Genomic DNA, 26,729 nt, shown 5'->3' on the forward strand with positions numbered 1-26,729 from the left:
ACCATAATTGTTATCTGTGAAGACCTCACAAGATGGAACCTGTCACGGTTCTGTTGTGGATGGGGAGGGCTCACAAAACCCTGTCCCTCTCTGAAGACTGATAGGCAGTTGGTGATTGCTTGGAAAAAAGAGTCATTTTCTTCATTGGTGTAGCTACTAGTCAGATGTTCATACTTCTGTAAACTGATACCTTACCTGTAAGGTTCCTGTAAGAAAGCCTAGTTAAACTCCCCCACTCCACTCTACCACATGTACACACACACACACACACACACACACACACACACACACACACACTGGGGGGGAGGGGTAGAAGGCACTAGTTTGGAAAAAGAAAGGTATCCGCCAGAATGAGAGGGAAACTGAGGAATAATGAGATGAACTTAATGGAAACCATTGTTATATGTAATTTTATACACTAACAAGGATTTTTTAAATTTGTCGATAACAGCAGCACCACCTTCGTTTGAAAGCACAGAGGGTGTCTTAACTTAAGCTAATATTTATACACATCGTTCAGTAGGCAGCTGTTTGTAATTGACATATAGATGGGCTGTGACATGAACTCAGATAATGTGGGGATGAAACCAGGAAGTGTCAACTCTAAAATAGAAGCTAATGAAAGTTGGCATAGAAATGGAGATGATCTAATAAAATTTAATAAGATGATTTAATAAACATGCTTCTTACCCGATGTCTACACTAAAGCACTTACTGGGGACCGCTATGACCTAAGAGGTGCTCTTAACACCAGTGTCACCTAAGAGTCTGGGAAAGTAGGTCAGATCCTGAAGGACAGATGGTTGGAAAGACCCTCAAACAAGGGTCAGTCTTCATCATGTTACAACTATATCAATAATTATCATGATCACTGCATAGACTCTATCATGAGACAGCAAACAAGAAAGGCAGTATCAGCTGGGCAGTGATGGGTCACACCTTTAATCCCAGCACTTGGGAGGCAGAGGCAAGCAGATCAGTTCAAGTCCAGCCTGGCCTACAGAGTGAGTACCAGTACTGCCAGGAAAACCCTGTCTCAAAAAACAAAAAAGGAGGAAGGAAGGAGAGAGAGAGAAAGGAGGGGGAAAAGCGAGCCACTCACAGCATCCTGCACTGTTCTGATGGAGATAGACTGATAGCCAACAGGGTTCTAGCATAGCAGGCTACTGTTCTGATGGAGGTAGGCTGATAGCCAGCAGGGTTCTAGTGTAGCAGGCTACTGTTCTAATGGAGATAGGCTGATAGCCAGCAGGGTTCTAGTGTAGCAGGCTACTGTTCTGATGGAGGTAGGCTGATAGCCAGCAGGGTTCTAGTGTAGCAGGCTACTGTTCTGATGGAGGTAGGCTGATAGCCAGCAGGGTTCTAGCATAGCAGGCTACTGTTCAAATGGAGGTAGGCTGATAGCCAGCAGGGTTCTAGTGTAGCAGGCTACTGTTCTAATGGAGATAGGCTGATAGCCAGCAGGGTTCTAGCATAGCAGGCTACTGTTCTAATGGAGGTAGGCTGATAGCCAGCAGGGTTCTAGTGTAGCAGGCTACTGTTCTGATGGAGGTAGGCTGATAGCCAGCAGGGTTCTAGTGTAGCAGGCTACTGTTCTAATGGAGGTAGGCTGATAGCCAGCAGGGTTCTAGTGTAGCAGGCTACTGTTCTGATGGAGGTAGGCTGATAGCCAGCAGGGTTCTAGTGTAGCAGGCTACTGTTCTGATGGAGGTAGGCTGATAGCCAGCAGGGTTCTAGTGTAGCAGGCTTGGCTGCAGGCTCTCGGGACACACAAGACATCAGATGGCAGTGCATGGGTGGTTGGTGCTATGTTCCACTCACATGGTTAGCTTCCTTTGGCTCAGATTTCATGCACCCATGAAGCTACGTCCCATGAACACAGAAGACTGCATATGTCACTCATCAGTGCCTGGATCACAGTAGGGCAGGAATGATGTGTTGCCTGCTCTATTGAAGAAAAAGGACTCCTTAGATGAGCCACATCTCACCTGAACACAGAATCACCTGAGTTCTAGGATGCACACACCGGAGTTGGAATCAGAATCTCAATTTCTAACAAATTCCAATGTGTGTCAGGAGTCGCATATAGGGAACAATTCAGATAGAGAAAAAGGCCCCTGAATGACGCATCGTTTGTGCTCACTTGGTGTAACTCAGATCTGAGGAGCTGAATTCTCTCCTTCTGAGGCTCAACTCATAAATAAAGGCTCAAAGAGGAGACCCAAGGAAGGTCAGTGTCAGGATGTACCTTGTTCTTTTTTTAAGATTTGTTTATTTATTATACAAAAATAGCTAGATAAATAAATAAAGTGTCCTGCCTGCATGCCAGAAGAGGGTCCCAGATCTCACTATAGATGGTTGCTGAGAATTGAACTCGAGACCTCTGGAAGAACAGTCAGTGTTTTTAGCCTCTGAGCCATTTCTCCAACCCTATGTACCTTGATCTTAATTAGGCTTATCTCTAAGATACATGTATGTGTGGTTTGCTATAAAAAATATATATATATAGTTATATATATATATATATAGTTATATATAACTAAATGCAACTCTGTAAAGCATCTTGTCAAACCTCTTTGTTAAAAGTCACCCAGCTCGCCTAGCCCAGTTGTTATGGGAGAGGCTTCTTCCCAGTAGTTGAGGGAAGCAGATGCAGAGACCCACACCCAAACACTAGGCAGAGCTGGGAGCTCAGAGAACCCTGAGGAAGAGAGGGAGGAAGGATTGTAGGAGCCAGAAGGGGCCAAGAACACCACAAGAACACAGCCCACAGAATCAACTAAACAGGGTTTATAGGGGCTCCAGAGACTGAAGCAACAATCATGGAGCCTGCACGGGTCTGCACTAAGGTCTCTGCATGTATGTTATAGTCATGTAGTTTGGTGTTCTTTTGGAACTTCCAGTAATGGGGGTGGGAGTATCTCGGACCCTTTTGCCTGTTCTTGGGACCCTTTTCCTCCTACTGAGTTGTCTCTTCCAGCCTTGATATGAGGGTTTATGCCTACCTAGTCTTATGCATTTTATTAAACTATATCAGTTGATATCACTGGGAAGCCTGATCTTTTCTGAAGCAAAATTGAGAAACAGTGGGTCCAGGAGAGAGGGAAAGTGGGAGGAGGGTTTGGAGGAGGAAAGGGAGGGGAGGCTGCAAGGGTGGCAGCGAGTCACACAGCTCATTGACATTGCTCAGCTGCCACAGAGAGCCCTGGAGCCCTGGAGAAAACACTGCCGACCAATGTCACTTGGGATCTTCTTAACACAAAACCTTAGGCCCCACCCTAGAGCCAGAGTCAAAAGCCCAGGGATTGGGCTCAGCAACAGCTGTTTGAACAAGTCCCCTCGCTTATTCATACACAGGCTCAAATCTGAGAAGCTCTGGCTCAGTACCATGTTCCCAGACTTGACTATTCCTTGAAATCATCTGGGGACACATTGACCCTTTCAGAAACTAGTGAGCTTAATGGTGGTCCCCTAAAACGCTGTACATTAGCATCACCTGGAGTATTCAAATCACGCCGAAGTCCGGGGCCACCCCATAGCAACCCAATATTTCTAGGCATCAATCTTCTATGAAGATTTATTTCACTTTTAAAGGTCTCTGTCTGTCTGTGTGTGTATGTGAGTACTTGTGCCTGAGGAAGCCAGCCAGAGGTGTCCGTCCCCCTGGAGCTGGAGTTACAGGCAACTGTAAACCTCCTGACACGGTTACTAGAACCTGAACTTGGGTCTTCTACAAGAGCAGGGCATGCTGTTAGCCACGGAAATGTGTATCCAAGCCCGAGGAATCAGTGGGTTTTGTTGTTGCTTTGTTTTTAAGACTCCTCTGTAGGTAATAGCAAGGCAGTTTATAAATGAGGACACAGTTTTACGTGGAAGTCACAGTCCTAGATGAGAATTGAGGCTTTAAAAATACAAACTGCTGGTGCTGGCTGGCATGGAGGGAGGCGCACACCTTTAATCCCAGCACTTGGGAGGCAGAAGCAGGTGGATCTCTGTGAATTCGAGGCCAGCCTGGTCTACATAATGAGTTCCAGGCCAGCCAGGGCTACATAATAAGCCCTGGTCTCAAATAACAAACTGCCTTTCTTGCTTGATACCAAGGAATCCAATTCTACTTTCTCATAATTAGATTAAAATCTCCAACCTTCTGAAAAGCAGGGTCCGGGTACAGGCATTGCACTTCCAGAACACTGCTTGCTTAGCCGTTGGTGTTTTGGATGTCAATTAAGTCAGACTTGCTTTATTTCAGATATAAGCACAATTTATTTCTAGGTTGCATTTCACGTTACAAGCTTAACAGTTAGGACACCGCGCTCTTCACCCCTTCTGTCTGGCAGGCTGCTGCAAGGCTCTGACGCATTTGAGCTCAAACCCCCCCAGTTACCGTCCACTGTGAGTCACGAACCCCCCATGAGGCTATGATCAAAATTGCAGATTTGCTCCCCGCAAGACGCACACACACATAAGCACACAAATTGCACATGATTTTGAGGGGTTCGCGAGCTCCCTGAAGCACATCCTTGCATTCTGATGGAAACCTCTACACCATGGCCTGCAGGGGGCAGCAGGGCAGTTGGAGGGCACACTGAGAACTGCATTCCGGGAAGCTGGGGACACTGTAGAACTTGATCAGCTTTTTGAAGGCGCTTTTCTTCATCACCATCATCTCTTCCGGAAACCTGGAGAAGATTCTGGCCCGGAAGGAGCCCCCGTTCTTCACTGGACCATCCGTGGGTAGTGACTTCTGGGCACTTGCTGGCACGCTGTTGCAGCTGAGGGATCGCACTGTCTTCTTCCTGTTTTGTACCGACAAGTAACTGAACAGAAAGGATGACAGCTTGTGCTTGGTGGCATCTGGGGCCTCTTCCGAGAAGCAGTCATCCGATGGATCCAGCAGGGTTTCAAGATCGCAGGCACCTTCCCTTCTCCTCGGACTGGCCCCCAGCTGCTGGGGCTGCTTGATGATCTTCCGGGCCTGAGCTGGGTCATCTCCTCCCTCGTTGACAGAATCCAGGGACAGCCCACTGGTCAGGTCCCAGGAGCCTCTGGTCGGCAGCGGTGGGATGAGGTTCTTGGCCCGAGGGCTCGGCTGGGAAGTGCAGTGCTGGCTCAGGACAAGGGTAGCAGCCTCTCGGATGAGGTTCCAATCTCTCAGAATGTCCTCCTTGGTGGTAAACTGGGATGTCACGGTGAAGCGGATGATCAGTTTGTCCTGGACAGTGGCTGGGATAAGGAAGAGCTGGCCACCTTTGACTATTTCCTTTAACACGCTTTCTGTGAGACAATTGGGACCCTATGTGAAGACCAAGAAGAAAGGCGTCTACATCATGCCACTCGTAAAAGCCCACCATTTATTGGTCTAAAGAGACTCAATTCCCACTCAACTCTGAAACGGAAGATCCCTTCTCAGGGAGCCATGGACGAGCATATTACCTTCAGACGGAAAACCACCAAACCAAGGTGCCTCTTAGCAGGGATTTCAAAGAAAGGGTCGTTTCTGACCAGAGATTCAAAGTATTTAGCCATTTCTGTACCCTGGAATTGTAAACATTAAAAAAAATGGTTAATGGGCAAAAACCAAACTGCTTCTCCTTTGATCCTGTTCAACAGTTTAGACCGGTGGCCCAGATGAATCCTGAGCCTGTGTGGCCTCTGCCTGCCTGTCTTCCCCATGTGGCCTCGCGCCTGTTCAAGCTGGGAAGAAGTCTCTATGTTTTGCTTCCTGCCCCATCACAGCCACTCAGACACCTTGGGTCTCCAAGTCCTCTTTCAGCTCAGTCCCAGAACTCGAAAGTCAGCCTCCTATTCCAGTTTCTCAGCTTCTCCGCTGGCCACAGGAGCCAGCAAGGGCCCAACTCAGTGCCCAAAGGAAGGCACAGCAGGCTGTGTAGGCTCAGCCATAGCCCTGCCTCAAAAGGCTCAACTGGACCAGGCATGGTGGCACACGCCTTTAATCCCAGCACGCGGCAGGCAGAGGCAGGCGGATCTCTGTGAGTTCGAGGCCAGCCTGGTCTACAGAGAAAGTTCCAGAACAGCCAGGGCTACACAGAAAACTCTGTCTGAAGACCCCTCCCACACACACAGGGTTATCAACTGACTTCCCGTTGCTCACCACGCTCTCACACTCCAGAGCTTAACGCCCTCCCATCCCTTTTTACTGGCACTTTGCGGGGAGTTTATAGTTTATATACCATCACCACCCACACCATGGGAGAAAGCTTGTATCTAGTTAGCAGGTACAGAGGTTCTTCTTGAGATGGTGAAATGTTCTGCCAATAGCAGTACTCATTTGATATCGAGTATAGGTAATATCATAACACCATTGTTTTATATGTTGTGCATATTTATCACCAAAAATTAAATCATGTTGATTTTTTTACAAAGTTTATATGATTTTTTTTTTAATTTTCCTGTGTTTTACTTTTACATAGAACTTTTGAATTGAGAAGGACTGGGCTGTGGCTCAACTGGCAATCTGCTAGCCCAAATACAAAATCCTGTGTTCAATCGACCATTAAATAAAGACTTATGGAGGTTGTGGCAGGAGGATCTGAAGGTCAAAGTTTCCAGAAACGGTGTTACAGGTCTTTAATCCCAACACTCAGAAGGCTAAGGTGGGCAGATCTCTGTGTATGCCCAAAGCCACTCCGGTCTACATAGTGAGACCTGTCTTATGGGGTAGGGGCGAGCCTAGAGATCCCAGTCTAAGACCAGCTGGGTTACTTCTCTTTCACGTGGTCTCTACTAAGTGATTTTTAGGCTGGACCTCCCACCTGATGTTGTGTTTCAGACGACAAGAGCTTCAGTTGTCCTTGACCGTGAGGAGACAGTGCTATTTGAACCAACCTCTCTCTCTCTGTCTCTCTCTGTCTCTCTCTCTCTCTCTCTCTCTCTCTCTCTCTGTGTGTGTGTGTGTGTGTGTGTGTGTGTGTGTGTGTGTCCAAGCTCTCACCACTGTCCTATGAACTTTTTTTCTTTTCTTTTTCGTGAGAAAGTCTCTCACGTATCCCAGACTGGCTCAAACTCGTTGTGTAGCTGAGGATGACCTTGAACCACCAAGTGACCCTTCTACCTCCACCTCCCACCGGGAGAGATGTAGGCAGTCCTGGGGGTCAGACAATGGGCTTTGAGCACGGGGAGCAAACAGCTTACCAATGAAGCTGCATTCCCACTTGAGCACTAAGAACAACTGACCTGAAGTCACAGGTGACTCCCTGACTCGTCTATGTGCTCATGCGAGGAGAGCGGCACTGCCAACCTGCGTGGGCACACCACTCACCAGGGAGCCATGACCGCCATAGGCCGACGTGGAACCACTCCTTTTTGAAATGAGATTTTCGGGAAAACATCCAGCTGCCCCCACGAGTTGACATATTGTCATTGTGTTACAGTGACAGGAAAGACCACATGGCTGTTTGCAAAGGTTTTCCAGTCACCTACAGGTGACAGGAAACGGATAATGATAACTCATGGTCATTAAAAAAAAAATAGCATACCCAATCGTGGTGAGACCCAGTGGGTAAGTGCTGAAGAGGACTGCAAGTCTGGGCTACATCCTTAAAAAGAAAATGAAAAGCTAGAAGCAGAGGAATACTTGTCAGGCCCTATGCTAAAACCTGTGTGCTGTGCATGTTGTCTCGTTTAACCTTTGAGAATGGTATTACCACATCATTTTGTAGGTCCAAGAAAGCAAATGCAGAAAGATTACTCTGCCCAGGGTCAACAAAGGATAAAGCCAAAATGCAAATCTCTAAAGCCCCACTCTATAGCCCAGAGATGGCTTTATAGAAGCCGGCTTCAAGAGCTCAGCACAGTTAAGGGAAGACAGAACTATAAAGAAAACAGGGCTTTTGTAACTGGGAAGGTTACTTTTGCTCTTGAGCAAGGTAATTCCTTGCCATCTCTGAGTTTCCCCTGATCACCATCTCAAGACTCCAGAAGAGTGAGTGGTACGGGCTCTCTAGTGCTATGTAAGCGATAATTTAATCACAAGCAACTCCAAGAGATGAGTTAGCTTATGCCGAACAGCTGCATTTTAGCTCGGTCCTCACCATCCCAGGGCTTCGCTCCAGGTCCTTCAAATGTGCTTGACCAGGTGTCCCTGGGGATGCCACAGAGGCAGAAGAGGGGGAGTGCTCAGGGACACTTCTGGGGAAGTAGAACTTGACACCATTTGGAAAGCAGAAGGGCAGGGTGGGGCGCAGCTGTAGGCTGGGTTGGGAGTTTGGATTTGTCTATGAAATGCCCGAGCTAAGATGCAGGCTGCTGATAGGAATAAAGCAGACCCAGGGCGTGGGCTGGTGTGGTCAAACAGTAGGGAGGTGATGGGAATCCAAGGGCGAGCCAAAGGCTAGAGAAGCTAGAGAAGGTTGACCAGTAGAATATCCAAGCCCAAGCTGCAGACAAAAGAAATTCCCATCACTGGGGCTGGAGAGATGGCTCAGTGGTTAAGAGCATTGCCTGCTCTTCCAAAGGTCCTGAGTTCAATTCCCAGCAACCACATGGTGGCTCACAACCATCTGTAATGAGATCTGGCGCCCTCTTCTGGCCTGCAGGCATACATGCCAGATAGAATATTGTATACATAATAAATAAACAAATATTAAAAAAAGAAAGAAGTTCCCATGGCCTCCATCATCTCCCCTCCCTCCCATCTCCATCCCCACCCACGACCATCCTCAGGAGGAGGTGGTAACTGCTCAACTGGCAGTCCAGGTACCACTTTCTCCATTACACTTTCGTGTTCATTGGAGAAATAAGGAATTTCCCGAGGAAAAAGGTGAAAAGGCAAAGATACATCGAGTGATTGAAGAAAAAGATCGTGTCTTTGAGTTAACCAGGGGGGTTGAGAAACACTGCTGGCCTGAGGTCTCAGCTGAGTGTCTTTGCCATGAAGAACACCAGTGCCCAAGTCACTTAACTGAGTCTCTTGGCTACACAATAATTGTATAGTTAGTAAAAAGAACTGGGAAAAAATGTACCAGCAGGCCTTCAGTGAAATCTGCTAGCACAAGGCAGGAGACTTGGTAGGGACTCTGCAGGTGGGGAAAGCTGGCTTTCAGACGTCCCTGTAATCGTGACCATAATTTTCAACCGGCTGTGACAATCAGAGTATCTCCCCCAACGCCTTAACTAGAAAAAAAAAGATATGACCCTACTTTGACCTACACACTCCCTTTGACCAACTTTCCCCTTCTCTTTGTGCAAACTAGGCTTTTGAGCCTGCACTCCTCGGTTCCCAAAGACAGCAACAGGAAAGGTGAGATACTCAGGAAAAAAACAAAAACTCAAAAGGAAGCTGTGCTCGTGTTGACGGCTTCAAAAATAAGAAACGCGAGCTACAAAGCACAACAATCCACTGGGATTACACAGGCTCGGCGCTCCTCTAAATAACCAATCATCAAATCCCAGAAGCCCCTCTACAGGCCCTACCTACCACCTGAGCCAGACACCAAGGATCCCCTGGGCAGATTTGTAAAACTGGGACAAGTCTTCCTTCCCACGAACTCACAAAGCAGCATGGGCGGTCCCACAGCCCTCACACAACATACATGTCTGACATGCGCTTGAAGATTCTTCACCCCGAAGGACCGAATCACGAACCAGAGCTTAATGGAGCGAAAGCGCCGACTCAGGGGAATCTGCCAGTGCTAGAAACAAGAAACACAGAGCTCATGGTTAGCAGCAAGGTGCCCAGTCCCTTGGGTGCCCTTAGCATTATGTGTTGCCTGCCCAGCCCTCCTGGGACCCGTGGTGTTGCCATGACTCCCAAAGCTGTCGCTAAGGAGCAAACCAAGACAAGTTATCCCGGTGGTACTCCACGGAGTGGGAAAACGGGAACAAAGGTGACGCCTCATTTTGACTGCAGCTTTAAGTATTTCATTCCAGCCTAGAAGAAACTCAGGCAAGCAGAAATGAAAGGTCTGTGTCTGGTCCTTCTGAACATGAACATGAACAGTGCAGTAAAGAACAGTCAATAAGAGCTCAGATGCTAGGACTTGAGAGGCCTGGGCTTCCCTCCTGCCTGCACCTTATTCTGTGTGACTTTGGTGGGGCTGCCTCGCGGTGTGTAGAACAAAAGGCACTTCCCAGGAAATGGCACAGGAATAATGGGTGCAAAAACTCAGAGGAAGCCAGGTGGTGGTGTCACATGCCTTTAATCCCAGCATTCGGGAGGCAGAGGCAGGTGGATCTCTGGAAGTTCGAGGCCAGCCTGGGTTACAAGAGCTAGTTCCGGGACTGGCACCATACAGAGAAACCCTGTCTCGAAAAACCAAAAAAAAAAAAAAAACCTCAGAGGAAACTGTCCAGTTAGTGTGGGCTGTTGAGATGATGAACATATTACATCTGTGTCTGTCCAGCACTGAGATGCTCCTCACTTAACCTCATTGCCACCTCCTGGCATTTGCAGTGAGCTTCTGGTAGCTCCAGACACACAACCCAAGCATTCAGACTGCAAATGTGTGTGAACCTCTTGCCTTGGGCTGAAATCAGTTTTTCTCTGATATCAAATTAAACGGAGCTTAAAGTTCAGAGTTGCAGTTACCAAACAGCTGAAAATTCCTGATCTAATGTCTCAGATCTGAAAACAGAGCAAATGGCGTTGGCATTCTCATGAGCAAGATGGCTTCTCCCAGGCTCTCCCTCAAATATCAGAGAGCCTCCACCACAATTTCTGCTCCCTAAAACATATTCATCCTGTTGAACATTCGCCTGCCTCTCTCCAGGGCTTCACTGATACTCATCTTCCTGGTCCACACTGGTTTCCCAGGTCAGACCCAGCAGGGATATTACCCCCATATCAAGGACACTATGTCCTTCCAGAAAGCACTAGATTCCCAGGCGTGGTGACGCACACCTTTAATCCCAGCACTGGAGAGGCAGAGGTGGGCAGATCATCGTGAATCTGAGACCAGCCTAATCTACATATCAAGTTCCAGACAGCCAGGGCTACACAGAGAGACCATTTCAAAAGAAAGAGAGACAGAGAGAGAGAAATAAAGAGAGAAAGGGAAAAAACAGAGAAAGAGAGGAAGGAAGGGAAGGTAGGGAGGGAGAAAGAGAGACAGAGAAGGAGAGAGGGAGGGAGGGAGGGAAGGAAGGAGGGAGGGGGGAGGGAGGGAGGGGGGAGGGAGGGAGGGAGAGGAGGAGGAGGAGGAGGAGGAGGAGGAGGAGGAGGAGGAGGAGGAGGAGGAGGAGGACTGGGAGAAAGAGAAACCTTTGACTGGTCTGGTGGAAGGCCAGCTCAAGGACTTCTGTCAGCCAGCAGAGGGCACCAAAACCTTAGGAAAGGACAAAATTCTTGCCATGTACAATCTGCCCTATCTTCGTCCTAAGGACATTCAGTAGAATAGCGAGTGAGTGCTTAAAGTGCCGGTTTCTAGATTATTCTGAACTAACCACCTTGTTTGACCAGAAAATTACTAGGGAGAGACAGGGAGCATTTCAGCTGAGGTCTCCTCATGATGTTCGTTCCTATTCTTATCACTCTGCTAAAACCAAACTATATGGACTGTCTTAGCCGATTTCAGCCAGGTTGGGGAAGTTTATACTCATAGAGACTAGCATGGATCTTCCTTAACTGGAGATGTCTCCTAACATCCTCTGTGTTTCCTCAAGGCATTATGGGTCTTCCTGCTGCTGTTGGTGCTCTCTGCCATTGGAAAGGTTAGAAGTTCGGGGAAGCTTCACTGACGGCAGAGACAGCAGCCCTGATTCCAGATGGTTCCAGAGGCTCCGTCCCCCAAATGAAACACCTGAAGCACTGTAATGCATCTAGGTCCTCTCAGAACTGGACTTGGCTTCTACTCAAAACTGTAGCCCCTTGGATGCGAAGAAGCTTGGCGCAGCTCTGAGAGTCTGAGAACTATGGCAGAGAGAGCAGTCTCATGGCTCTAGAGACGTTTCCTCATATGCTTGAAAAATGAATCCGTTTGATTCCGCAGTGATGCCATGATGGAAGTTTCCCGCAGCAGCCAAGAGGAAGGCATCCCAGAGATTCAGCTATTTCTAAGAAAGTATTATCAGCGGCCCTCAGACCACACTGGGACTTAACTAAGTCATGAGCACCTTCCCATGTACTTTAAGATACACTCGGGCTGCTAGACTCACAAAAATAACAGCAGACCTTCAAGAACTCGCCAGGGGCCCGGTGGGTAGAGTGCCTGTGTAGTGTATGTGAGGTCCTGGTTTGGTCCCAGCACTGCAAAGACTGGGCATGATGGCGTAGCCCTGGGATCCCAGCATTTGGGAGGTGGAGTCAAAACAAGAAGTTCCCAGTTCAACTAAACTCCTAGAATCGTAGGCACCATTTCACAGGCAGGACTGACTGGCCGTTGTAGCATTTAATTGCTTTTTTTAATTTTTATTTTTTGAATACTCACCAGAAAGGGTAAGAGAGGCCATCTATCTTTATTCTCCTGTAGAAGGTCTCCCTCCCACACTGTAAGCTCACTGTCTGCAACCCCAAAGCTTTCCTAAACCTCAGGGAAATGTCTTCACCAAAGAATCATCAGCATAAGTGATGATGGCGCCTCTACTACAGAGCTAAATAAAAGGAAAGGGCACCTGGGCTGTCTAAGGAGAAAAACCAACCAGCTCTTCACCAGGGTGGCCAGGCTTTGCTGACAGTGTACCACTGTATTAATTCATTCCGTTCTCACAGCAAGCTCAGAAGGCAGAACTGCTCCTGTCCACATTCACACAGAGAGAAACCTAGACAGAATATAAGCCATTTGTCCAGGGTCACCCAGGCCAGCCAGAGGAGAAGCATGCTTCAAGCACAGGCAGTCTAGCCATAGTGCTTGTGTGTTTGGCCGAGTTGCAATAGCAAACCCTGCAGCTTATAAGAAGACCTTTCTGGAGTTGTATGCATGCTAATGATTGAGCATCTGCCACTCAGATGCTGTGCTAAGTGACTGATGTGTATGTTCCCATGAAAGCCTCCACAAACCCCTGTGAAGCCGGGTGCCATGTTCTCGAGGCTCAAAGACTTTCGATGGTTTCCCAAATGATTACTGATGCACAAAATTCCATGCCAAGCACATACGTTCTTTCAAACCTTTCACTAGCCGTGTGATATGCAGAATGTTTATTTACATCCCAGTCCTGCCTAAAATGAGGGCCTCATCTTCAAACTGAAGAGTAAATCCTAAGACGTGGTATGTGCTGAAAGCCCAAGTCTGAAAGAGTCAAGATGCAGTCAGCCTGGAGGCCAGAGAAGGCCTTCTCCCTACAGGGCTCCTGCATGGCCTGTGTGGAGGATGGTGACATGCAACGCTCCAGCGTGTTTGATTTAGCAAGAAGACTCTTTCCTACCCCAGGAAATGGTCCACACTCTCCTATATAATAAGCAAATACAAACAAACAAAAAACAGCCAAAGATGGTAAAAGGAGCTTGCTGCGGAACAATCCTTTCGTACACTGTGAAGATATGTTGCTCTCATTGGTTTAATAATGAGCTAACTGGCCAATAGCTAGGCGGAAAGAAGTTAGGCTGGAGAGTCAGTCTGAGAGAACACTGGACAGAAGGGTGGGGTCACCAGCCAGACGCAGAGGAAAGAAGATGTGCAGAAGTTGAGGTAATAAGCCATACGCCTTGTGGCAGAATGTAAATTAAATAACTATGGGTTGATTTAAGCTGTAAGAGCTAGTTAGTAACAACCCTAAGCTATTGTACTAGCCAAGCATTTATAATTAATAATAAGTCTCTGTGTGGTTATTTGGGAGCTAGCTGGTGGGACAGAAACTTCCACCAACAGAGGCTGATCTACCTGTGGTAGAGAGAAAACCTCTGGGAGGAAAACAAGTCAAAAAGATTAAGGAATTGTCATTTTTCTAGAAGTTTGGTTTGGGGGCTTTTTTTTTGCTTTGTTTTCTGTGTTCTTGTGCACAACTTGGAAACTATGTGATGAACTCATAGTTTGCTGCCTCTGAAGGGAGCAGCCATGCAAACCCCCAAGAGTCAGTTAATAACTCCCATCAGAGAAGCCACAGGCTGCCGGTTCCTGGAAACTCACCATGAAGTCTGTGGTTGCCCCAGAGTTGGCATGTCTGAGGTAGACGGGGTTCACACTGAAGGTCTGCTGCAGCTTGTACTTGTCCTTCACCCTGTGGGTTTCCAAGCTGATATTAGAGGTGGCTGAGGTCTTTCTAAGGAAGCAAGGCATTTCCACGTGCTCAGAGGGCGACTCACCAGAACCCAGTGCAGTCAAAGTGTACCATCATCCACTTAGAAGGATTAAAGGTGAACGAGTCGGCGTGCTCGATGCCCGTCAGGAATCCCCGGAGCTCAGGGCACAGAAAGGCTGTCCCAGCATAAGCAGCATCGACATGGAGCCACAGCCCCTCACTGGCACCTGAGAAAGCAAATGCCATCTGCTAGGTGGGGGGGGGCGGTAAAAGAGCTACTACAAGCCAACCAAAGGCATTGCTCACCTAGCCAACACCATGGCAGGCTGCAAAAGAGAAGACCCGGAAAAGGATGATGGATCCTGCTAAAGGAGTCAGCAAGGGTCGTGGAGATGAGATGACCCCGCATTGGTACAAGGGGGTAGAGTTGAAGCAGGCATTGCTGCCTCCTTATTTCTATATAGATTTTATGTTTTAAATGGAGCCTGCTTTGAATAGATTTCAGCGTTACAAGTGAGAGAAGGAGAACACTTGAGACTTTTCCACAGTTTGGATGCTCCGTGTCCCCTTAAGACTCATGTGCTAAAGGCTTGTTCCCCAGGTGGCTATATGGGGGGGGGGCTTTAAGAGGTGGAGCCTATCGGGAGATCACTGGGTGTAGTTTGGGGAGGTGGTGAGATGCTCGCCTCTCCCCTCTCTCCTTCTCTGACGTGTGCTGATTGGTTTTGCTCCAACATACACTCACATTTGGTGAGTCACTCTGAGCCCAATGGTGACAGGGCCAACTGATAGAGGACTGAAAGTCTCCAAAACTTTGAGCCAAAATAAACCCTTTCTCTTCATAATTTCATTATTTGAAATTTTATCATATTTATAATTGTTTTTTAATTTTATCATTTTTATTTTGTTAATTTATTTTTATATAAAATTACAGTTTTATATAACATTTAAATATTATTTCATGTAATTTTGTTATTTGTCACAGCAATGGAGAGTTGACAAATGCTTCCTCGGACATGAGGCAAATACAGCATTTCTAGCTTTCTCTCACCACTAAGAAAAAGCCCAGTGACCTTGACCTGCCAGGGAGTGACTCTCATGACCTTTGGTGATTTCCTTCATCACCAATAAGAATAATTCAGTGGGCCTGGTTTCCGTGGAGCTCGTTCTAGCAAATATTTCAACCGTTATCCCTTATCTTCTTAGCCAGTGAGGACAGATACTTACAGATGGGGCCCAGTTCTGACAGCCTGTCAAACGCACAGACCCCAGTGGTCCCTAATGTTGCACAGACCTAGAGAGATAAAGGGGCACATGACACATTGAGCCTGATCCAAGATTTCCTCCCTGACATCATCAACCATCTGCAGCACACCCACACCCAGCACGGGCATATTTCATGCTCTATTTTATCGTAGTTTGCAGGAAGACATCTTTACCCAGTAACCTATTCCACAAGCATGCACATCTAAAATGAAAGTTTCATCAGGTGTGGTGGTGCACACCTTTAATCCCAGCCCTCATGAGAGACAGAGTCAGAGAGGTCTCTATGAGTTCAAGGCTAGCCTAGTCAACATAGTGAGACCCTGTCTCAAAAAAGCAAAGATGAAAGTTTCACAAAACAATACATGCTCTAGGTGCACAAATGCAACTGGATATTTTCCATTTCTTTTTAGCACTGGCTACAACCCATAAACTGTAGTTTATAACACATCATGAAATAACTCCTCAAGCTAGGTGTTGTGGTGCACGCCTTTAGTCCCAGCACTTGGAAGACAGAAGCTAGCCTGCTGCGGAATAATGCTCTTGTTAACTATAAAGATTTGTCATTCATATTGTTTTAATAAGACACTGAGATTGGCCAGTAACCAGGCAGGAAGTATAGGTGGGGCAGCCAGACTAGGAGAATTCTGGGGAGAGGAGAAGCAGAGTCAGTCACCAGCCAGATGCAGAGGAAGTAAGATAAGAATGCCTTACTGATAAAAGGTACCAAGCCAAATGGCTAAACATAGACAAGAATTATGGGTGAATTTAAGTCCTAAGAGCTAGTTAGTAATAAGTCTGAGCAATAGGCCAGTTTATAATTAATATAAGCCTCTGCGTGCTTATTTGGGACAGAATGACTGTGGGACAGAAATTTCCATTTACACCAGCCTTGTCTACAAAGGTTCTGGGATAGCCAGGGCTGCACAGAGAAACCCTATCAAAAAAAAAAAAAGGACGGACACCTCATAATTTATAAAACACTAAACGTAAGGGTTTTTCTGCTTCTGTTGGCAGCAGATTACTTACCAGGATTCGGTCAAAATCTCTGGCTTACTGACATCTACGTTCTAGCACACTGTTCTTAAAGATACATTCTGACTTACAAAGACAGGCACCAAGCCCTGCTGCTTGTCTTCCTCAATGGCTCTCTGAAGAGCTTCTCCTCGGAGTGAAAAGCTGTCATCCACAGGCAGAAATCTCATCTTCACAAGGGAAATCAAGCCAGCCTTCTCCACTGAGGAGTGAGCCTACGTGGGTCACAGAAAACAGTCCACAAAAGGGCTGTCGTGAGATCAGCATGACTAGAAAGAGCGGAAGACCAAGACTGAAGGAATTGAATGTCCATGTTTAAAATTGGCATTCCTTATGGTTTTTGGAGTCAATCCCCAGGTCGACCCTCACCGAAACCCAGAATTCACAGGCATAGATAACAATCGCACAGGTACCAGGCAACTCACCTGGTCAGAGGCATAGGCAACCAGTCGAGCATTCAGAGTGGACTCGTCAGCATCGGGCTCAGACTTTTGCATTTCTAGGATTTTGTTCTTCCTTGCTGCCAGCAGGGCAATCAAAGTGGACTCACTGACAGTGCTCTGCAGTAGAGAGGGTTACCAATCCCATCAGCCTCTCTGTGTCCTGTTCCCCAGGTCTGGTCTCTTGTAGGGTGTGTGTGTGTGTGTGTGTGTGTGTGTGTGTGTGTGTGCGATCACTATTAGTAAGGAAGTGGAGTGCTCCTCCCCAAAGGGTCTCTGTCCTCCCCAACTCCCATACCTGGTCTGCATTCTGAAAGTAAGTCCACGCCCTAATACCAACACCTTTCAGAGTAGCTACAGAAACAAGAAAAATACTGTTCGGGGAAACAAGCAAGAGAATGTCCCATTTCTTGTGGATAGGTTTTCTCACCATGTAAAAATCACGGAAAAGAAAAAACACACTTGGGGCCAGGAGTACATCTCAGTAGTAGAGGCCATATATAGCCTACACTCGGCCCTGTATTTGATCCCCAGCACAAAGAGGAGAGGAAGAGGGAAAGACAGAGAGAGAGAGAAGACGGAATAAGAGAGGAGAGGAGAGCTCTGCTTTTTCCAGAATGAAAATGGAGTTTGATTCCACAAGGACAGAGAGAGCCTGGCTGGTGCCGGGGCTGGTGATTTGGGTCAGGTTTTGTTTTCAGTGGTTCTTGGCAATGTGGCCCTCTGGAAGCTCATTTCTGTCTACCAAATGAAGAACAGCCACATTAAAGGGATTGCCCCTTAAGATAGACAAGGTTGGCTGAGATTTTTCTCCAGACATGATTTGTGGGGGCCCTGTGATAATCAGACACTGAATTAATCTATGAGGCGATGTGCTGGAGACAGTGGTGCTCAGCGACTGTGGCAGAGGTGCAAGCAACGGTGGTGCGGGATACGATGGCGCCGGTAGTGGCGATGGGGTGACTTTAAGGAACGGGGAATTGTGGGGAAGGATTCGTCTTTACTTCCCGTGCCGGCCCCAGTGTGAGAAAGAAAGCTGTCATCACAGGCACCTGCAAGACACCTCCTCCCCGGCTGCTGGGATGGTGGTGGAGGAAGTGCTCAGGGAGCCCCAGCATCTTCGCCAGCCAGTCCATGACGCCCATCTCCAGCTCTGTGCAGGCTGGACTGGAAGCCTGAAAAACGGAAATGACCCAGGGTACCGAGATGCCCCCACCAGCCCCATTTGAAACGCCAGCCTCTCTGCCTCAATACCCATGGGAACTTCTGTAGAGGAGGAGTCAAGGCCAGGAGGCCCGGTGTGCACACGGCCCCACCCATCCTATCCTTCCTCGTCAAAAAAGGGCTTTGGATCCACGCTGCCCTCAATGAGATCAGGGCTCTACGAAGAAACAATACGGGAATGACTGACTGGCTTGAATCCAACTCTCCAAGCCTCTAAGACACCCAGCTGACATTTTAAAACCCAAGGGAATATTTTTACTAAGAAATTACTGTGTTCTTTCCCAAGATAACAGCCCTAGTTGGGCTCTCCCCAACCTCCGGTGCACTACAAAAGTTCAAGCCTAAGAGATAAGAATGTTCCAAGCGGCTTCTGGCAGCACTCAGGGCTGCACAGAGCTTAAGGAAGTCCTGCAGCATAATCTCTGACTCTTCAGAGACAAGAGCCCAGGGGAAGTTGTGACTCAAGAGGCGTCAAAGTGCCCTGCTAAGGTCACAAACCGTAGAAGTGACCAGATATCAATTCAAATCTCATCAGAGTCTGAATAAACTCTGTGAATTTAGCAAGATAAATGGCTTAAACCTCAATTTCCTCATCTATAAAATAGGGCCGGTACTCCTGATTCTATAGGATTAGATGAGATGATTTATATAAAGCTTAAGTTTAAGAAAATACAGTCATTGTAATAGTTAATGTTTTTATTTTCAATTAATAATCCATTACTAATGTTTGTTTAAACGCGCCCACCCTTTCAGAGATAAAGAACAGAATACATCTGTCCTGGGATGCCACCCCTACCGTGTCCCCAGGTATCAGTAGTCACAGCCATTTCTACTCACCCACGTGAATCCTAAGCAGTTAATGGCATCGGCCAGCATATCTCCTAGCAGGGATGGCCAAGAGGTAAGGGCGGGATAGTAGGCGTGCATATGGGGGCTCTGCCAGTGTACCACCTAGAAACAGAGCACACACACACCACAGTCACAGCTGGCACCAGATGGCACTCCCGGAAAGCTCTCTCCTCTAGACAACCTCTCTGGAAAGGAAAAGCAACTCTTAAAATGGGGAGATGCTTTTCAGAGAGATGAGAAACACAGTCCATAAAAAGGAGTGCTCATAGTTGTTCTTTCTCTCCAAGTATCCCGGACTGAGCTAGCTCATCAGAAGAGGACCTTTGTACACACGGGAAAGAAACTCTAAGAAATGAAGGTTGCTGCAGTAACTGGGGATGTGGGACTCTCGCATTAGCCCCACACTGATTCCCTGCCAGAAAATAAAAGGAAGCAGAAACCGGAAGGTGGAAGAGCAAACAGCAGTCTCCTCACAAGTCTTGCCAAAGCTTCTATTGTGTGTGGACCAGTGAGGTCTCTGGGAAGGGAGCTCCTGCTGGGAGTCAGTCAGATTTGTTCTAAACTGTCCTGGGCTTCCCTGTGTGGAGAGGTAAGGACGGGAAAGAGAGACTAGCCAGGGAGTATGGGAGGTAACGCTAGGCTAACACTGAGCCCACAGTGAGAGATATAAGAAGGGGCTGAACTACTGCGGAGAGCCCCTCCTATAGTGGACACACACTCGGTGGCTCACACTCAGCAACATTCACCTGGCTGTCCTGCTTCCTCCTGCGTTTGTCTCTGAGTGAGGCTCTGTCGCCTGGCTTCTCATAAAGACATGGCCCTCCAAAACCTGCTGATCTTTAGAAAACCACCATGTGTTTCTTCATGAGTCCTTCCTCAGCCCCTAGGGCCCACTTTGATCCCTGAGCCGGGACCCTCAGCATGAATGTGCTACTACTAACAACTCACAGGAGAGCACCTTGGTGCACCGTTCTGTTTTGGTGAACAAATCCTTCCAACCTTTGTAGGGCACACTGCAAAGTCCAAGGGCGCCGGATCCATGGCTATTCTTTCGTTTTGTTTTGTTTGTTTGTTTTTGTTTTTCGAGACAGGGTTTCTTTGTAGCTTTGGAGCCTGTCTTGGAACTAGCTCTTGTAGACCAGGCTGGCCTCGAACTCACAGAGATCCGCCTGCCTCTGCCTCCAAAGTGCTGGGATTAAAGGCGTGCGCCACCCCCCCCCCCACTCCTGCTCCTTGGCTACTCTTATCTCACTTAGCTCCTTGCTAATGCCCTGTGAAGTCTAGGAACTTAAGCTCCAAAGCCCCGTGTTTTCCTCAGTCAACTTTGAGATCCATTTTTAGTTTTTCTTAAAGGTCATCTCAAAATATGTGTATATCTCTCATCCGTATAAAGCCAGGAACCTCTCCTGTACCTCCCCATCATGAAATGATTCCTAGGACAGTTGGGCAGAGGCACATGAACAAGAAACCAGCCAATTGTAAGGTGGTAATATAAACGGGGAACTAACTACTGCAGGTAACAGAGACACCACACAGCCTGACGCTACTCTCTCTTCAATCCTCAACAAGCGGGAGACTAGCAGGTGGTTCCAATAGCCTCTGCTTCCCCTGGTTCTATCGTATTTGTCAATTCTCACCGCATCCCCATGAGGTCCCACCTCATTCCTGTGCTATTGATGTGAAATGGAACTGGCAGAGAGAGGAAGCATCCCTCAGACCCAAACATCATCCAGGTCCCAAGGTCGCAGAATCTACCCAGACACCCAAACAGAACGGTACCCAGCCTTCCCTCAATGGGTTTCTGTCAGTCTCTAATATTCTTTTTAATTTTTATATTATGTTTCTCTCTCTCTCTCTCTCTCTCTCTCTCTCTCTCTCTCTCTCTCTCTCTCTCTCTCTCTCTCTCCCTCCCTCCCCCCGTGTTTGTGTGTGTGTGTGTGTGTGCGCGCGCGTGCGTGCGTGCGTCTGTGTGTGTGTGTGTGTGTGTGTGTGTGTGTGTGCCTGTGTGCCTGTGTGCCTGTGTGCCTGTGTGCCTGTGTGCCCGTGCAGGTCTGAGGGAGGCACGTCTTTCCTTCCACCATGTGGGTCCCAGGGTTTGAATGGCCTCAGGCTTGCTAGCAAGATCCTTTCCCCACGAAGCTTGCTTGCTTGCTCTTCTGCTCTCACCTTCTTGCCAAGATTGGAATTAAAGCAAAATGAAACTTTTTCTTCTCAGTGTCTAAGAAATGGCAGGAAGGAAGAACCATGCAGTTTTCAATGAAGCGCAAAGGGCCAGCTACTTCCGGGCTGACTCTTAGGGGGCTAGCACCGCCTGGAAGATGAAATGGAAGATTGCGCCCTCGTTCTCACTGTGCTTAGAGACCTCACTTGGAACAGAGAGAAGGGTTCCATCCCCCCCGGTGCTATCAAGATGCAGTTATCAGTTCTTGTAAAATTATCAGATGAGATAAGCCCGAAGTGACCTTATCAAAGCGGACAGACCTCCAGAAATAAGCCTCCTTGGCCACGCCCCCGGAAACTGTTGCGCCTCCTCGCCTCCTCAGCAGCGCCAACAGTTACTCTGAGAATCAGTCCTAATGACAGTTAGTCCCTGGGTGACAGCAGCACAGAATGAAATGGGTGAGATAATCTTATCGAGGAACTAGGCCTTTAGGGAAAAACTTGCCCTTGCGAAGTTTGAGAGTTTTCTCATCCCGACTTCTAGATGGATCTGTCACATCTAAGACTTGGGAAACTCATGGGCGCAAACCTCAAGTCGACACTGGGAGGAGTTTTTAGACACACACAGGTCAGCACCAGAATGTTCTAAGCAGAGAGACTCAGAGGGCACTGGGTTTATGGAATGAATGTTGTCGGGTCGGGTCCATTTTGGGGGTCTAGTCACATGGCATGGAGGTGTCAGAGTATGGGGAGAAAGCAAAGGGTTAGTTGACTAATGCTGAAATCCTGGATCTGCCTCACAGGACCTTAGGCAAAATAAAATCAGAGCCTCATTTTCCTTATTTGTCAAATGGGTGACTAGGAGGACTAAATGAAACAGCTCATCACAGGCTAGCGTAGGGCAGGGGAAGGAACTGGGGTGATATTAGCAGGGGCATTTCTGGTGACTAGGGATGCCCTCATAGACCAGGGCAGTGAGTTCCAGCTCAAGCCTCATGCATCAGTCAGATTCCCTCTATTTGGTCCCTACCCAAGCCACCATCACCAAAGGCTGCTCCCTCCGTTATTATGGGGCATATTAGTAATTCCAGAACAGCTCTTTGCTGTCCCTAAGAAGCAGCTCAATCACCAAACCTCCTTGCTGGGAACCATAGAGGAAGGAGGCGCTAATGGGGCTCGCAGCTGCCTTCCAAGCCAGCAGCTAGGGTGCTCCTGGGGACTGGCATTCTCTGTTTGGTTCCATCCACTTGGTAGGATTTCAGAGGTTGGATAGGCAGTTCCTGGCCCTGTCTATTGGGATGTAGGCACTGTCCCTGGCCTCTGCTCTCCTTCCTTGCTCCACGGTTGTCCCTTTTCTTCACACCAGTCTTTTTGTCCCCATCCACCTCATGAGTTATGTGGCTCCTCAGTCAGCACTGTAGGTCAGCACTGACATGAGAACCTTACCTCCAGGCAAAGCCATGGCCTCCCATTCCTAGAAGATGGGCTGTGACATCGGGTGACAAGAGAATGACGGATGTGTTGTCCTGCCACACCGACTCAAGTGAAAGTTTCCTAGGATACCGTCCAGCCCTGCTGTACCCTGAGATTTAGAATCTGCAGTAGTTGCTGTATCTCACCCCAGGCATGATGATTCGTTCAATGTCCCCAAAGATGCTGTCCCAGCTGTCGGGTTCCTCGGGAGCACTCCCAGGTAGCTGGGCTCGCAGGTACCCAGGCTGCACGTTTGGAGCCACCTGCCTCTCCCGCACGGTGCTCAGGTACTGGCAGATATAATCTACCATCTCTTTCCCTGGACAGGAGCAGAGAAACCAGGTCACGTTTCCTTGGGCTATGCATGCCTGTCCCTCTTGGACCCCAATCAAAAGACTTGGTTAAATTAGATGGATTCTCGGGCCGGGTAGATCTGATTCCCCAACAGGACAAGGAGGGGGGCGGTATGAATGGCTGATGCAGAGAGCCTGTGAGAAAACAGATGAGCAAATGGGGAAAGTCTGCAAAACACAGAACTTCAGCAGCAGAGTGAAACAGTTCTTCTCTTTCCCCTTCCTTGCTCTTATGGTCTACTCTCCCCTTGTTTTCTTCCCAGAAACAGAATAGCTATTAATTCGTTACCTTAAAGGCTCACACAGAGACTCAGTAGCTCTTTGAACCACAAACTGGTTACACATTCTCTCTATCTATCTATCTATCTATCTATCTATCTATCTATCTATCTATCTTTCTCTCTCTCTCTCTCTCTCTCTCTCTCACACACACACACACACACACACACAACGCTCTCATACTAGCTCACACACACACACACATATACACACACACACACACACACACCTGTACTGTGCTCTCTGTCAGCACAGATGGAAGCTTCAAGGCTCAACTCTAATAAAAGGAGAAAACATCTTGCTAGACTCATTAAATCAACACTCCCATCTTTTTTTTTTTACTTGGCAACATCTTTTGAGTGTGAATGAAGCTGTAAGTTTACACACACACACACTAATGTCACATACACTTTCTGAGGTGCATGGAATATGTCTAAAGCACAAGCAGGAGCCCAGAAAAGTTTGTGAACCTGGAGCCCAAAGATGTGTGGCTCCCAACACCCTGATGCTGTTCCTCAGGACTTGTAACAAACCTTTCATGTTCAAATAAACGCACCAAATGATTGAAGACTAGATAAGAAGAATTTATTACGGGAAGTTATTCTTCCTTCCCTTTCATTTCTTCAGGGGTCTCTGTCTTCAGAGGCACTCTCTCACAATCACTCCCTTCCCGCCACCCTTGTGTTGTGCATCTCCTGGCAACAACAGGAAGCCCTCCCTAAGCACCCTCCTCTCCTTCCTGCAAAGGAGAGAAGGAGCAGAGAAGACAAGGAGCCTGGCTTCCTCTCTACATCAGCTTACGCGAAGTTCCCGCACACAGATCCAGGCCTAGACAAAACGGAGGGCACTTGACTCCCTCAGCCCTCCCACAGCCTTGGGCACCCGGCAGTGGTGCCCAGCAGACAAAAGGGAGCTGCCACTACTCAGGGCAGGATAAGGACCCTCGCTCTCAGCTAAGGGCACCGTTGAAAGGCATTGAGACACTTTAACACACAATGCCTGCCAAGGCTGATAGCCACTTATCGCTAGGGGAGAAGAGAGGAAAGGTTAGATTCAAAACAGGAGATTACCTTACAGCCAGGAAATTTTAGGCAATCTGCCCCGGTAGTGGAGATGAGACTGTTAGAAAATTATAAAGACACTCAAATTCTCTTTTGTCACATAGGCATTTAAAAGAACCTTTACGCTAATGTGTACTAAATGGAAGAAGCAGGACCAAAGTCATCATAGTCACAAGTAGCTTTGAGAGACGTGTCCTCCTAGAAATTCTCTTTAAGTAACTACCCGTTTCCCCTCTGCAAAACAGGGTAACCGTTTGGTTTTGCTTTTTCACGGAAGCCCGTATACAGGTGGGCACTTGGAGAATACTTAGAGAGTGAACACTAAGAGAACTAACTGCTTCACATAGAGAAACGAATATTAATTGTGCTAATAAATATTTGGGACATTGTTTTTTCTATTTTATTGAATGGATCACAAATGCAAATAGTCTATTTTGTGGGCAGGTACGGAGGGGACAAAATGCAAGACACAGGCAGCATACATGTGGGACAGAGAATGGGGGAACCGCTTAGAACTCTAATCCATATCCTGTTCAGGAGAAACTGAAGGAGTGCTGAAGACAGCTCTCCTGGGGCAATTCTAACAGTCACCTGCTCCCAGCAGCAGTTTCCACAGCCTTGCCTTAGGGAAGACCCACAGGGTCCCCATCACTCACCTCTAGCTCGGTATTCATGGGGTTCCATCATCTCCCTTGGCTTGCTCCTCCTGGAAGACGGACCGAGAAGACTGTGGAAGGCAGCTAGCAGCCCGGCTTCTTATCCACTACTCTCCCCTGCTGTGGACTCCCTGGCAGCCAGCACACCTCTTATTTAAAGAGTTCTCCATTCCTCTCCTTTAGCCCCGCCCCCTACAGTCCCTTCCTGCAGGCTCAATTTCAGCCTCTCTTCTCCCGATCCTTCTTGATTAGAACTTTGGTCAACAGATCCAGAGGGAACTGTTTTTTAGACCAATCAGGGCACCGACCAACCCACGCCCACAAGCAACTCCAGGTAGATAAACAAAAAGAGTCCTCCATCTTTTCTGTCCCTGCGGTCAGAAACTAGAGGCCCCTGCCTCCGACAAAGACTGGAGTTCGGGAATCAGAACAAGGCGTTCACAAGAAGTGGCACAGATAACTAGGTTGCTCCTCCTCTGGCTTCTCTATGAGGTGAGGGACACGAGCAGGCTGAGTTCAGGAGGGGTCAGCAACAGGCAGGAGTTGGCAATGGATACAAAGGGTTATTTTTTCCATTACTACATAGTACTTGTTCTGGCTTTGTCTGGGCTACAGTTTAACCTAACATAAGACAGGCAAACGGTAGAAAACCCTGCTTAATGACTGAGTCGGGAAGTCCTTCGGCTGACGGAAGCTTCCACAGCAAGCAGAGCTGCAGAACAGAGAAGGGACTGGATACGGCAGAGTGCAGGACGGGCTCGTTCCCAAAGGGGAAGAAACACTGTCCCGCGTCAGATGAAAATCTTCCTGGTGATGGCAGTGGTCTGGAGCCCTCCTCTTCCTGAGGCAAGCAGTTTTTCTGACAGAGACTTCTTTCTGAATGTCTTCTATGAGAGGACAGCTTTTGAGAGCGATCCCTATGCCTATGGCTTCTCAGACTAGCACAAAGGAAGTCCATTGGGGAGGGGGGACAGCAAATTCTCTTCTCCTGAAATCACATTCTGGGGGAGGTGAGTTTGTCCTGAATCCCAACAGTGCCACAAAATATCAAAAATCCTGGGAGTTTCTCAGATGTCAGGAGTTTTTTTGTTCCTTATATTGAGTTCCTTAGAGGCTCTGATCTGAGGATGTTTGAACCCAAGAGTTTAAGCCCAACCTGAGCAAAAGGAGTCTCTGTCTAAAACATTGTCTGTATCTATGACAACAGAATTCCTGCTCAGAGGGAAGAGTAGAAAGAGCTGGAAGTTAAGCAAGGGGTGAGACCCAGTGCAGATCATCTACCCAGCACGCACATGACCCCGAGTTTGATCCCCAGCCCTCACCTTCCCCCTCTTAAAAAAAAAAAGTACCTCTGGAAGAGGAGATTGGCAGACTCTGGAGTGGCTGAGCACACGGGGCTCCCCGAAGGATGACACCCAGAGATCGTAGCTCCACACCCCGTGTGCCGCTTTTTCCCTGGCTATAGAGAGCACCCTGCATCATAGCCTTGTGATCAACGAGAAGTGTGTTTGCTATAGTTCTATGAGCCATCCTGGAAGAATAATTAAGTCTAAGAAGGACGTGGGAATCCTGTCTATGGCATGTAGTTCGCAAACACAAGTAGCAAAGTCCTTCCTGGCAACCTGTGTCTGAGGTCGGAGCAGACTTGTGAGGCTGAGTCCTCACACTCCAGGACCTGACAATACAGTGCAATACAGTGTCATAACTGGGATGGAATTGGAGGTTATGTAGTTGGTGTCTGCGAGGGATCCATTGGTATACAGGAAAAATATCACACGTAAGAAAGGGAAAGGGGCAGTTGCTTTG

The 26,729-nt window shown here is 47.9% G+C and overlaps 1 protein-coding gene across 1 annotated transcript; it reads right to left on the reverse strand.

The window, feature by feature from the left end:
- Positions 1–4,246: 4,246 nt before the first annotated feature.
- On the reverse strand, positions 4,247–25,117 carry Hdc (histidine decarboxylase). Its single transcript, XM_075963807.1, has 12 exons — positions 24,924–25,117; positions 22,721–22,893; positions 18,930–19,043; positions 17,921–18,043; positions 16,854–16,988; positions 16,500–16,643; positions 15,358–15,424; positions 14,195–14,357; positions 14,019–14,109; positions 9,552–9,650; positions 5,434–5,535; positions 4,247–5,293 (listed from the first exon to the last, which is right to left on the reverse strand). Exons 1-12 carry the CDS (start codon positions 24,952–24,954, stop codon positions 4,541–4,543), a joined length of 1,995 nt encoding a protein of 664 aa, XP_075819922.1. The 5' UTR covers positions 24,955–25,117; the 3' UTR covers positions 4,247–4,540.
- Positions 25,118–26,729: the final 1,612 nt, after the last annotated feature.

The sequence above is a fragment of the Microtus pennsylvanicus genome, chromosome 2, assembly GCF_037038515.1.
Source record: "Microtus pennsylvanicus isolate mMicPen1 chromosome 2, mMicPen1.hap1, whole genome shotgun sequence".
Taxonomy (NCBI): domain Eukaryota; kingdom Metazoa; phylum Chordata; class Mammalia; order Rodentia; family Cricetidae; genus Microtus; species Microtus pennsylvanicus.